The 13,735-nt window shown below is 40.4% G+C and overlaps 1 protein-coding gene across 1 annotated transcript in view; it reads left to right on the top strand.

Moving 5' to 3' along the window:
* Csnk2a1 (casein kinase 2 alpha 1) overlaps positions 1 to 13,735 on the top strand; it is a 42,612-nt gene that overhangs the window by 13,232 nt on the left and 15,645 nt on the right. The window contains 2 exon segments of the mRNA XM_036183706.1: positions 7,343 to 7,552; positions 11,988 to 12,099. Of these exon segments, the coding sequence (XP_036039599.1) occupies positions 7,452 to 7,552; positions 11,988 to 12,099 (213 nt within the window). The 5' untranslated portion in view covers positions 7,343 to 7,451.

Below are 13,735 nucleotides of genomic sequence, written 5' to 3'. Positions count from 1 at the left end.
CAGCTACCTGTGTTCTCTTGTAGTTAACATGTAGTTGTGTTGGTTGGTTGGTTGGTTGGTTTTTTAAATTTTTTTAATTATTATTTTATTTTTCTATTATCAGCTTGATACAGTACAAATTCTTATCCTAATAGTGAGATGTTTCACTGAAGCTTGCCAAGTGATTGGGTAAAACCAAAACTTATAAGCCACAGTCATTCTAGGGTCCCCCTGCCATGTAGCCTCCCTGGATCTGTGGATTGCAGTCTGATTGTTCCTTGCTTAATATCTAGTATCCACTTAAGAGTGAGTATATACCATGTTTGTCCTTCTGGGTTTGGGTTATCTCACTCAGGATGATATTTTCTAGTTCCATCCATTTGCCTGCAAATTTCATGCTGTCATTGTTTTTCCTCTGCTGAGTAGTACTCCATTGTGTATATGTACACGTTTTCTTAATCCATTCTTCAGTTGACACGCATTTAGGTTGTTTCCAGGTTCTGGCTATTATGAATAGTGCTGCTATGAACATAGTTGAGCATGTATCTTTGTGGTATGATTGAGCATTCCTTGGGTATATGCCCAAGAGTGGTATGGCTGGGTCTTGAGGTAGTTTGATTCTCAATTTTCTGAGAAACCACCATACTGATTTCCACAGTGGTTGTACAAGTTTGCACTCCCACCAACAGTGGAGGAGTGTTCCCTTTGCTCCGCATCCTCTCCAACATAGACTGTCATTAGTGTTTTTGATCATAGCCATTCTGACAGGTGTAAGGTGGTATTTCAGAGTTGTGGTGGGTTTTTGTTTGTTTGTTTGTTTGTTTGTTTGTTTGTTTTTTACAGCCATCATATTAATGACAGTTCTAGAAAGCTTGTGCCAAGGTGACCTTCATACATCTTTAAAATGAAGGTTCTGTTTTAAGGTGCCTCTTAAACATCTATTCCTCACCTTACATCTAATATAACTCAAGAAAGTAGTTTGGATTTTGTTTTTTCTTTTCTGAGACAATCTCACTATGTATCCGTGGTTGGCCTAGAACTCACTATATAGACTAGGCTGGCCTTGTATTCCCAGAAATCTGCCTGCCTCTGCCTCCAGAGTGCTGCTACCCAACATGGCAGTGTTTTGGGTAGCTGTTAAAAAATCAGTTTGCAGGTGGTGGCGCACGCCTTTAATCCCAGCACTCGAGAGGCAGAAGCAGGTGGATCTCTGAGTTTGAGGCCAGCCTGGGCTACCAAGTGAGTTCCAGGAAAGGCACAAAACTACACAAAGAAACCCTGTCTCAGGGGGGAAAAAATCAATTTGCACATAGTATTCAGGAGGCAGAACCAAATGAATCTGAGTTCAAAGCTAGCCTGGTATACATGGAGAGCTTCAGGCAAGCCAGGTCTACATGGTAAGACCCTGTCTTTTTGTTTGTTTTGTTTTTTTAAAAAAGGTCCGTTTGTAAAAAGACCTGGTATTGAATTTAGTAAAAAGAGCCTGTCTAGGTCCTGAATCCTAAGTAGACTTGGGTTCAAACATACTCTTTTCTATTTAGTCCTTTTGTAATGGGGGAGGGGTAGACAGGTTATTTAACCCCTGAACCTGAAAGTATGCATCTCATGCCATACTACTTTAAGAGACATTCAAATGGTAGTAGTGTAATAACAAATGTAAGTGCTGAGTTCTGCTTTAGATTACTTTAGGTCTCAAAGTTTTCTGTCCTTAGGTTCCAGAGAATATGTGGCCAGTGGGATTAAGTTTCACATTAAGACTCATTTTGCCTCAGTTGTCTGATCGAAAGATAAAATACACAGGTGATGACTTTCTGCCTGTTAGTTAAGTTTTTAGGATAGAATTATGTTAACAAAATAACTTGGTTTCTTTTCTTCCTTTTTTAAAATTTGAAATAAATGATCAACTTTGTTGGAAGACCCCCCACTGTTGTGTCGTGTATTTAACATTGATACTAGTTTACACAGAGAGGACTCAAGTGCTGATGTTTTTGTTTTACCATTTTTCATAAGTTTGTTTTAGGTTAGAAATACTTTGCATTGCCTTTTTTTTTTTTAAACATTTATTTATTATGTATCCAGTGTTCTGTCTGCATGTATGACTGCAGACCAGAAGAGGGCACCAGATCTCATTACAGGTGGTTGTGAGCCACCATGTGGGTGCTGGGAATTGAACTCAGGACCTCTGGAAGAGCAGCCAGTGCTCTTAACCGCTGAGCCACCTCTCTAGGCCCTGCATTGCCTTTTGAAGCAATGATGCTGTATAATTTGTAGTTAGGAATAAAAGCAGAAGGCCCATTTGTGTGCTAAGATTGTAATCTAAAGAAAAATATTCTATGGCTTCCTCCTTCAGTAAGTTGTATTATTGTGACCCTTTATGGAGTTTGACTTTGTAGTCCTGACTGTCTTGGAACTTGTGATCTTCCTCTTGAGTGGTAACATTACAGGCATATGCCATCATGCCCAGCTTTAAAGTAATTTTTTTTTTTTACATAGATATGCTGGGTATTGAATGGGTCTATATACAAGTATTCTATCACTGAGCTAAATCCATAGCTATTATAAATATTATATTCCAAAACCGAGCCCTTAATAGGACCAGAGAAATTTTATTGTTTTGAACAGGAAGTTTTCTTCGTTTAGTGTGCAGTTGCAACTTTGGATTTAAAGGTCAGAAAAAAAGAAGCCTGGGAACTGCCAAAATTCTTGTTGTTGGTTTTATTAATCTTTTTCATTGTTGGTGGTTTTTTGTTTGTTTTGTTGAGTCAGGGTTTCTCTGTGTAGTGCTGGCTGACCTGGAACTCACTGTATACCAGGCTGACCTTGAACTCTGAAATCCACCTGCCTCTGCTTCTGAAATGCTGGGATTAAAGGCATGCACCACTACCCAGCAGTTTTATTAATCTCTATTTTTTTCCTCAATTTAATTGCCCAGTACAGTTTTTTAAAATTACATGTATCTATTGTGAGGAGGGGGGCACCTCTTTCTACCACGTAGATTCTGGCAGTCAAACAAGTTGTCAAGGCTTGGTGCTAAGCACATTTATCTTGAGAGCCCTATTTATCTTTTCCTGTATCTGTGCTTGCACTGTCTGGGCACACTGTGTGCAGGTGCATGTGAGTGTGTCTAGGCTGGAGGGTCTTACAGTACTAGCACCTCAGCGGCGCCTATCAGATGGAGCACTGTAGATAAGAATTCTGGCTTCGGGCCATGGTGGCGCACCTGTAATATCAGCGCTCAGGAGGCAGACAGGCCTCTAACTCTGAGTTAGAGGTCAGTCTGGTCTACAGAGTAAGTTCCAGGACAACCAGGGCTACACAGAGAAACCCTGTCCCCCAAGAAAACCAAAACAACAAAAAATAAAAAAGAAGAAAAGAAGTTCTGGCTTAAACCAGGCATGGTAGCATGTGTTTGTAATTACAACACTTAAGAAGTCTGAAGCAGGAGGACTTAGAGGAGGACCAGGACAGCCCAAGGCTACATAAGGAATATCAGGCAAGCATGGGCTACAGAGCAAGACCCTGTTCAAAATAAAATAAAGGGGTCATGGAGATCTTGTGTCAAGTAATGGGACTTAAGTTCTGATGCCCAGAACCCAGTAAATGCCAGGCAGGAGTGACTGCCCACCTGTAATTCTAGCACTGGAAGGCAAGAGCCAGGGAATTCCTCTGAGCGAGCTGGCTAGTGAAGCTAGGTATATCAATAAGTTTGGATTTAAGAGACCTGGCCTCCAAGAGTAAGGTGGAAGGACCTTGGAGGAAGATTTCTGACATCAACCTTAGGCCTAAGGTTGTGTAAGGTGCAGTGTGTATAAGCTAGAGCAGTCTTGCTCATTTATCCCAATGTGCCACACAATAGTGTTTTCTCTATGTCTAGAGTTTTTAAATTTTCAGTTAATTGAGTCTCTTAACAGGAAAGATTCAAGGGACCAGCTAGTCTTAGGATAATTTTTGTTTTCATGTTTAAAAAAGACCATTTTAAAGAACCCCAGAAGTTCAAACAAACCTCTTGCCATGTGTGATTCAAAAGATACAGTTTAAAAGTAACAGTAAGAAATGACTTAAAGCTGGATACTTGTTCTTTCTTTAAAAACTGAAGTTTTTTCTTTAAAGCAGTAAGATGAGGAAAAAATATAGTTAGCTTCTATTTAAACTGTTGTTGACACCTGGCTAGTTCTGGATGCTACTGTATCTTCTCTGAAGCTCACATTTTGTAAATCATGTCCAACTTGGGTATCTTGTTGGAATGTAACTTAATGCCCATTCTACATTGTCTTCCTCTCTTTTGGAATGAATGAGATAAGATGTGCTAAAGTTATCAAGTTGGGCTAGAACTCAGGCTCAACAGTTGAGCACTTACTGCTCTTCAGAGGATGCAGGTTTGATTCCCAGCATTGTTGTGACAGCTTGTAACAGTAACTCCAAATCCAAGGGATCTTCCTCCAGCACCAGTTATGCATATGGTGCACATGCATGTAGGGAAACATTCATACACACAGAATAAAAATAAATCTTTAAGAAAGTAATAAAGGGCTGGGCAGTGGTGGCTCACGCCTTTAATCCCAGCACTTGGGAAGCAGAGGCAGAGGCAGACAGATCTCTGAATTTGAGGCCAGCCTGGTCTACAAAGTGAATTCTAGGATAGCCAGGGCTGTTACACAGAGAAAGCTTGTCTTTAAAAAAAAAAAAAAAAAAAAAAAAAAAAGTAATAGAGGCACCAGGTGTGGTAGTGCATACATTTAATTCCAGCACAAGGAGGCAGAAACAGGAAGATCCCTGAGTTCAAGGCCATCCTGTTCTACACAGCAAGCCCCAGAACTATACAGAGATACCTTGTCTCAAAGAAAACAAAACAAAACAAAAAACAAGTAAGAAAAAAAGGGACTAGAGAGTTGGCTCAGCAAAGAGCAATGTTCTTTCAGAAGACCTGATTTGATTCCCAGTACCCACATGGTGCCTCACAGCCATCTGTAATTCCAGGGACTCCTATGTCCTCTTCTGACCTCTGAAGGTGCTAGGCACACACATGCAGGCAAAACACTCATATGCATAAAATAATTCAGAAAATCAAATTAACTTTTTTAATTTGAGGCAGTATCTGGTGGAACCCATATTGACCTCAAATTCACAATGTAGCCAATGGTGGTTTGTTTGTTTAAGTTTTATTTCTAGCCAAGTTTGGTGACCCACGCCTTTATTCCCAATACTTGGGACGGGGAGCAGGGGTAAGTGAATTTCTGAGTTTGAGGCCAGCCTTATCTGTACAGTGAGTTCCCAGGATGGCCAGGAAGTGACCCTGTCTCAAAAAGAAAATAAAAATAAGATTATTTTTATTTTATGCTTGTGTTTTCTCTGAGTGTCTGTATGTGCACCATGTGCATGTAGTGCCTGTGGAGGCCAGAAGAGGGTGTTCAGATCCCCCCAGAACTGGAGTTACAAATGGTTACAGGTGGGTGCTGGGAACCAAACTTGGGTCCTCTTTAAGAATTTTTTGTTTTGTTTTAATTTCTTTGGGTGTTTTGACTGATGTATGTCACTTCTCTGTACCACATACATACAGAGGGCTTTGGGGTCCCTGAAACTGGAGCTACAAATGGTTGTGAGTTGTCATGTGAATGCTGGGAATGGAACTTGGGGCTTATCAACCACCAAGCTATCCATCATCTCTCCAACCCCTGACCTTGAGCTTCTAAATTTCCTGCTTCCACTTCCCAGATACTAGAGTTATAGGTATAGGTGGGTGCCAGTAAACCTGGCTTTATGTGTCTTTGTGCATTCTAAACAAGCATTCTACCAACTGAGTTTCAGATCTCCATTCCTGTATAGGAATCATTGAGACACATAGCAAAACATTCTCCTCCCCCTCTTAACTCTCCCCCCACTCCTTCCCTCCTTCTCTTCTCTCTCTTGACTTTGCTTGTCAGGTTTCCAGAGGCTACCTTAAAATAAGTTGAGATGTGATAAAATCTCCAATACAGCTTTATTTCTTCACTTGGTCTTCTCCGTGTTCACTCTCAGCCTAAGTGTCTTCAGAGTCCTGGTTCCTTACAGAGGGGATCACCTACTAGATTACCTACCTTATAAGATGGGACTCTTGGCTTTGGCTTACATCAGAACAAAATTTTAATCTTCAGGGACTAACAAAGGTCTTTCAGACTTCTTGCTTGCTTATTTCCCTGGGTCCTATTTTCTTTCCACTTTTGAGTATAATTGAGAAGACTCAGAGAGAAAACCGAGGAGTAGAATGTGCCCAGCATATTCAAAGCCCTAGGTTTAACTGCTAGGACCACCCCTAGTGCCACTTTTTTTTTTTTTTTTTTTTTTTTTTTTTTTTTTTTTTTTTTTTAAAGGGGGAGAAGTTGCTTTTCAAGACAGGCTTTCTCTTTGTCTCTCTGGCTGTCTTGGAACTAGTTCTATAGACCAGGGTAACCTTGGACTCCTCAGCAATCTGCCTGGCCTAGTGCCACTGGAAGAAAAGGCAAGTTTTTGTTTGACTAAGATCGGGCTTGTTTTCTTTTTCTGGTTTTGTGGTACCAGGAACTGAATTTAAGGTCTTGTGGATGCTGTGCAAGCTCTTTACTGAGATGTAACTCTGGCCCTTGTTGGACTGAATTTTGATCTTTGAATTTACAGTGAGGTGAGCAAGTACAAATCTCCTTTCCCTGAGTTTTCCACATTTGTTACTGCTTCTCTGCAGCAGTGCTTAGGTACTTCCTCACAAGGCTGCTTTTCCTTCAACCATAGCCCTGCATGAGGAGTCAGTAGTCTGACCACATTACTCAAACTTTTGTGTTTGTTTGGCGCTTTTTTTTGTTTTGTTTCGTTTTGTTTTGTTTTGTTTTCAAGACAGGGTTTCTCTGTGTAGACCAGGCTGGCCTTGAACTCACAAAGATCACTGCCTCTGCCTCCTGAATGTTAGGATTAAAAGCCTGCACCACCACTGTCCATCAAAAATCAAGTATATCTTAATGTTATGTGTCTGCTAATTATTCTATAAGATCTCCCAGATGAGTAGGGTCAACATAAGATAATATTGAAGGTATATGAGCTATTTTTCCCTAGTTCTGTCAGATATTAGAATCAATTGATTATTGGTGGCTTTCTCCCCAGTCTAGATTGTTTTAGCATGCCTTTGTAAACAGTGACAGTGCTGTTGTATCTACCCTCAGTGCTATTTTTATCTTACAAAGAATATCCAAACATTGCCTTTGGATTACAGGCTACTTTGCAGAATAAGTACCAGTTTTAGCGCGACTGGGATATCTTAGCATAGAGGTACATTTGAGATAATTTTTATTAGTAAATGGCTTTCCTCCAAAATACTTTGAGAAAAGTAATTTGTCTTTCTCCATTTTTTTTTCTGCAGTTTGAAGAAAATAGGTCTGAAACAAGGTCTTATCCACATCTGTCTCTGAATACAGTGACTGCCAGATCTTCAAACATCAAATTCAGCTTTGTCTGCCAACCTGTCTGACATGTCGGGACCCGTGCCAAGCAGGGCCAGAGTTTACACAGATGTTAACACGCACAGACCCCGAGAATATTGGGATTATGAGTCACATGTGGTGGAATGGGGGTAATTATTTCCATTTACTTCACTGTACTCACTCACAGTGCTATATCTTGTAGATTTGTTGAGTAATTCATGTTAGCAAGCGTTCCCTGAACTCTCCAAAGCTCAAGGACAAAGCCGAGCTTGCTTTCTTGGGGCTACAAGTTTAATACATAGCAGGTTGGTGATTTGGCAAGCTCAGTTTTTGGGTTTGCAGTCTCAGAGTCATTGTGATTCCTTCTCTGGTTTATATATTTTGTGCATGAGGGTACTAAGAAAGACTTAGCTGTCAGCTTGCTTTCAAGCTTTAAGCGGAGGCGGTAGATCACAAGGTTAGGGCTTGCCTGGGCTTCTGAGTTACAAGCTAGCACTGAAAATAGATGAGAGATTTTGAAGTACTTGAGAGACTTTGAAATCACCAAACTTAATTACTTAAGGTATTTTGGGGGTCACAGTTCTGTCCTGTAGTGATGGTAAAGGAAGAAATAGTTCTCTAGAAACAGAAACTTCTTTTGGATGAGAAGCAGGATTTACCCTTTATCCTTTCCATGACCCTAGTTATATACATCATGGAATGCAGCCCAGTTCTATCCTCAAGAGCTGTAGCTTCCTTCAACAACCATGTTTACCTCAGTTACCCTTGAGAGGCTCATTTGAACATTTGCATTCCTGTCTGAACATGGAATTTAATTGAAGAGTTTTGTCATTTTTTGTGATAAAAGCATTTTGATAGTTAAGTACAAAATAAAGAAGTTTGAAAAGGCCAGATGACCTTGAATTGGAGGTCAAACCTGGGCTATGTAGTATAAAATGTTTCAAAAAAAATTAACTCCCATATATGACATTTTATATCTAATTTCATATGACTTTCTGTAGTCTGTAAGTGGTTAAAACTGTCTCCCTGAACTGTCATAGGGTATGGTTTCCATTCTGGTATGCTGTGATATTTAACAGCAAGCAATTTTTCTGCATATAAGGAGACACTCTTGACTTAGAAATACCATTAAGAACCATAGTACAAACCTATAAATGTTATCAGTACTGATAATCTTAACAGTTCTGTACTATCATAGACTTTGAACTCTAGGTACTATCTGTGTTTACTGTAGAAATCTTAGAGTCTTATCTTAAAAAACCAAATGCTGTCATAGCTCTGCTGAAATGATACTACAGAGCTACTTTGAATGTTTACATGGTGCTATTTGCTTGCTTGTATTAGTTTATATGCCCTTGTATATGAGAACTCAATGAACAGAGAAAGATCAGATAGTATTAATATTGTCCATTGTTCTTAGTTCATTATGTCTTGTCTTTCTCCTTTTAATTGCTTGAGAAAATAATGGCTGATAATGGTACATACTGTATTATAAGAATAAGTGGAATTTAGCCCTCTTCCCCCTATTAATTAGCATTAAACCTAGGACTCTGTAGATCGTAGATAGGTACTCAGCTGCAGAGGTATAACCCCAGGCTTTTTTCTTCTTTCTTTCGTGATATTGGGCTTCATGTAGTTCAGAGTAGACTCAAATTTGCTGTTTAGCCCAAGATGACATTTAACTTCTAATCTCCCTACCTCCAGCTCTCTGGAGCTGGGATTCAGGTGTGTAGCAGCACACTTTGGGTTATGCATCAGGGATTGATGCATGGTAGAGTGTTAACTGAGCTTTTTGTTTTATTTTGGGGAGTTTTAAAAATTATTGCAGGCCGGGTGGTGGTGGTGGCTGCGGCGGCAGCGCACGCCTTTAATCCCAGCACTTGAGAGGCAGAGCCAGGCGGATCTCTGTGAGTTCCAAAGCGAGTTCCAGGAAAGGTGCAAAGCTACACAGGGAAACCCTGTCTCAGGGGGAAAAAAAAAAATTAGATGGGGAGGATGCATATACCACATGTGCCAAAGAAAAAATTGGAGTTGGTTCTTTCCATGTACAATATGGGACCAGAGTTTGAACTCAGGCCTACTGGCAAGGGCCTTTGCCTTCTAAGCCATCTTGCCAGCCTATATTTATTTAATATTTACTTATTTGGGCCGGGCGGTGGTGGCGCATGCCTGTAATCCCAGCACTTGGGAGGCAGAGGCAGGTGGATCTCTGTGAGTTTGAGGCCAGCCTGGTCTACAAAGTGAGTTCCAGGACAACCTCCAAAAGCTACAGAGAAACCCTGTCTCCAAAAACAAAACAAACAAAAAAAAAGATTTACTTATTTGATATGTATAAATGTTTTGCATGGTACCCTCAGAGATCAGGAGAGGAGATCAAATCCCCTGAAACTAGAGTTACAGATGATCATGAGCCACCATGTGGGTGCTGGGAACTGAAGCTGCGTCCTCTGTAAGAAGTACTCTTAACCACTAATTCATCTCTCCAGCTTCTTTTTAATTTTTTGGTATTTTGGGAATAGAGTCTCATTCCCTAAGGATGAGCTTGAAATGATCCTCCTGCCTTTACCTCCCAGATGTTGGGATTTGATATTACAGGCATGTGCCATTAGCTCCACTTCATTTTTTCTTTTGAGATAAAGTTTCTATAAGTTAAACAGGCTAGTCTTGAATTCACTCTGTGGCCCAAGCAGGCCCAAAATTTGTGATCCTCCTGCCTCAGCCTCCCAAATAGCTAGGTATAGGTGTACATTACCATACCCGGTAGAATTGGGCCTTACTGGTTTGTTGTTGCTTGCTTGATTATTTTTGTGGCAAGCTTTCACTTTATAGACCAGGCTTGCCAATCCCCTTCCTGAGCCTCCTAAGTCCTGGGATTACATTCGTAGACCCCTGTAACCAGCCAGGCCTCCTGAAGAATTTGTGTTTATTGTTGGTTAGAGCAAGGGCCTCACGTAGGCAGCAGGGGATGAGGAAAAGTATTAACATCTGCCTTATTCTTTACTCTGCCTATGACCTTTAATGTCCCTATTAGGTAACAGAGTGTGGGTAAACATGGAACCTCTGGTTCTGTAGGCAGAGTTTTCCTGTCCCAACTGCCTGCTCCCAAATAACTGAAACAGAGACTTATATATTAATTATAAATGCTCGGCCAATAGATTAGGCTTGTTACTAGCTAACTGTTACATTTAAATTAGCCCACATTTCTTAATCTATGCTTTGCCATGTGGCACCTTCTCAGCACGGCATACCCATCTTGCTTCTTCTGAGTCTGCTGGTGATTCTCTGACTCTGCCCTTCTTCCCAGCAGTTTGATTGCCCCACCTGTACTTTTCATCTGGCTGTTGGCCAATCAGTGTTTTATTAAACAAATTGAAGTGACAAGTCTTCACAATGTACAAAAAGATTAATCCTCATCAGGTTCACTATTTCTGATGTGGTTGCAAGCTTTATTAAATGTCAGGTCTTGTCCTGAAGGACAGTTGAAAAATCAAACATACATATTTGGAAGCCACTTGTAGACAAAGAGGCTTGATTTAAAAAAAAAAAAAAGGGCTGCTACCAGGTATAGTTGAACTGTAATAGTCCTAGATCATTTGTTGAATTCAGTGCCAATACTGGACGAGCTAGTATGAAGCAAGAATATATACAAATCAGTTACTGAAGGGGAAGTAGCTTGCTTTTGGAAATAAACATATATTTAAATCTCAATACAAACTAACCATGTATACTGTGCCATTAGGTTATGAATAGTTGGAGATTTGAAAGAATATTTTAAAAAAGCGTAATAATAATTCTTTTTCAGCCAGGTGGTGGCGGCACACACCTTTAATCCCAGCACTCGGGAGGCAGAGGCAGGAGGATCTCTGTGGAAACAGCCTGGTCTACAGAGTGAGTTCCAGGACAGGCTTCAAAGCTACACAGAGAAACTGTCTCGAAAAAAACTAATAATAATAATTCTGTTTCTTTTTAATGCTTATTGAGACAGAATCTCATGCAGCCCAGGCTAGCTTTGAACTGTGTAGTTGAGGATGACCTTGAACTTCAATCCACTAGTCTTTACCTTCTGAATGCTAAGAATATAGGTGTGTACCATGTCTGGTTTACATGGTTTTGAGGGTTGAACCCATGTGTATGATAGGTCAGCACTCTAGTCAATTGAGTCATATCCCCAAATTCTTTCCTATTTGCTATACACACAGTTTTAATTGGACCAGATTTAATGTAACATTTGAAATATCTCTTACTTGTATTACTTCTGCTGGTAATAAGAGTTATCTATCTCTTTATTTCTCTTTTCCTGTGTGTGTGCTCGTGTGCGTGTGCGTGTGCGTGTGCGTGTGTGTGTGTGTGTGTGTGTGTGTGCTCGTGTGCGTGTGTGTATGTGTGTGTGTGTGTGTTGCTTCTCTTCCTTTCATCAATAACTTTCTGTGTATAGCCCAGAATGACTTTGAATGCAGATCTTCCTGTGTTCACCTGCCAAGTGCTGGACTGATAAGCATGCACCACCATGCCTGGCAAAAATAGAGCTTTACAAGTTGAAAATTTGATATTTTAAAATCATTGTCACTTTGTTTTTATCCACAGAAATCAAGATGACTACCAGCTTGTTCGAAAATTAGGCAGGGGCAAATACAGTGAAGTGTTTGAAGCCATCAACATCACAAATAATGAAAAAGTTGTTGTTAAAATTCTCAAGGTGAGTATAAGAGGAGAAATAATGTCAGACTTACTTGGAATGTGGCATCTATCCATTTAGATGCCTTTTTATACATGTCACTTGAAAGATTTTTCCCCCAGTAATTTAGCCTGCCTATTATATTCTCTGAAGTCAACAGAACACCCAATACTAGCTTGACAGATCAGACCTAAAGCAAGAGAAATGGTTAGAATGTGGCCGAAGAGACTCCTCTTTCCTAAGACTTATCTAATATTCATTTCCTATGTTTTCAGTTCGTTTTATGCTTTTGTTTTTATTCTTTATTTTTTTATTTTTTTGGTGGAGCGGAGGATCGAATCCAGGGCCTTGCGCTTGCTAGGCAAATACTCTACCACTGAGCTAAATCCCCAACCCCTGCTTTTGTTTTTAATAAGCAAATCATTACCTTTGCTTTGTAAGAATAAGGAAGCAAGAAGGTGCACCTAATGTGGTATCGCCATCTCCACTTCAGCTATGTGAGTAGTAGGGACTAAGACAGGCCCGGAAGCACATGCTTCCTAAGACAAAGGAATGGTCTAGGCATGTGACTTAGTGTAGAATGCTTGCTTAAAATGCATCAGGTCTTGGGTTTGATTCCTAGTGCTATAAAAACAGAGAAAGAAACAAAATAACAGCTGGGAACATTACTCAGTAAAGTGTTTGATGTGCAAGTCTAAGGACCTGGGTTCAGATCCCTAGTAACCACCTAAAAAGCCAGACATGGCTGTGCGTGCCTGTAATTCCAGTACTGGAAATTTGGCTTGAGTATGTGTGGTACTTTCTGGCCATGCAGGCTAATCACTCATAAGCTTCGGATTTAATGAGAGAAGATAAGAAGACCCTGTCTCAAAGTATAACGTAGAGCACTAGCAAGATGGCCCAATAGGTAAAGATGCTTGCTGCCAAAACTGACAACCTCAGTTTAGTCTCATTGAACCCACATGGTTCAATTCTCCCTTTGTTGTGCTTTGAACTGCGTGCATATGCTATGGGACTTAATTAAAAGTAAATAAATGAAGCCAGGTGGTGGTGGCAGCGCACGCCTGTAATCCCAGCATTCGGGAGGCAGAGGCAGGTGGATCTCTGTGAGTTCGAAGCCAGCTTGGTCTACAGAGCTAGTCCAGGACAGGGTCCAAAGCTACAGAGAAACTTTGTCTGGAGAGGGGGGGGAGGGGGGAAGTAAATGAATGTTATATAACATTTGTAACAAATGTAGTGGAGAAGCAATTGAGGAGATGTACACACATGTATCCATGCACATGTACCCACACACACCCTCACAACAAAAGAAAAGGGGGTAGTTGCTTCTTAGCTGCAGCTGACTAGTACCATGTAGCAGTGCAAGTCTAGTGTCTCTTGTGCTTTCTTTTGCAAAGAGAATTTAGGAAACCATATTTACATAATCTGATATTGACTCTAGAAGACTGGAGAAATGACTCAGTGTCTGAGGGCACTGACTGCTCTTCAGAGAATATGATGCCTTCTTATGACCTGAGGATATCAGGCATACACGTGGTACACAGACATACATTCAGGCAAAACACCCATACACATAACATTTTAAAAATAAATAAATTTTTGTTTAAGGTTTTTGAAATACTGCACAAGTCAGATTTAGCCAGTGGGTTGTCAATAT

This window comes from Onychomys torridus, chromosome 4 (assembly GCF_903995425.1).
Source record: "Onychomys torridus chromosome 4, mOncTor1.1, whole genome shotgun sequence".
Classification (NCBI taxonomy): Eukaryota; Metazoa; Chordata; class Mammalia; order Rodentia; family Cricetidae; genus Onychomys; species Onychomys torridus.
Note: the sequence above shows the minus strand (reverse complement) of the source record. Positions and strands in the feature narration are given on the sequence as shown.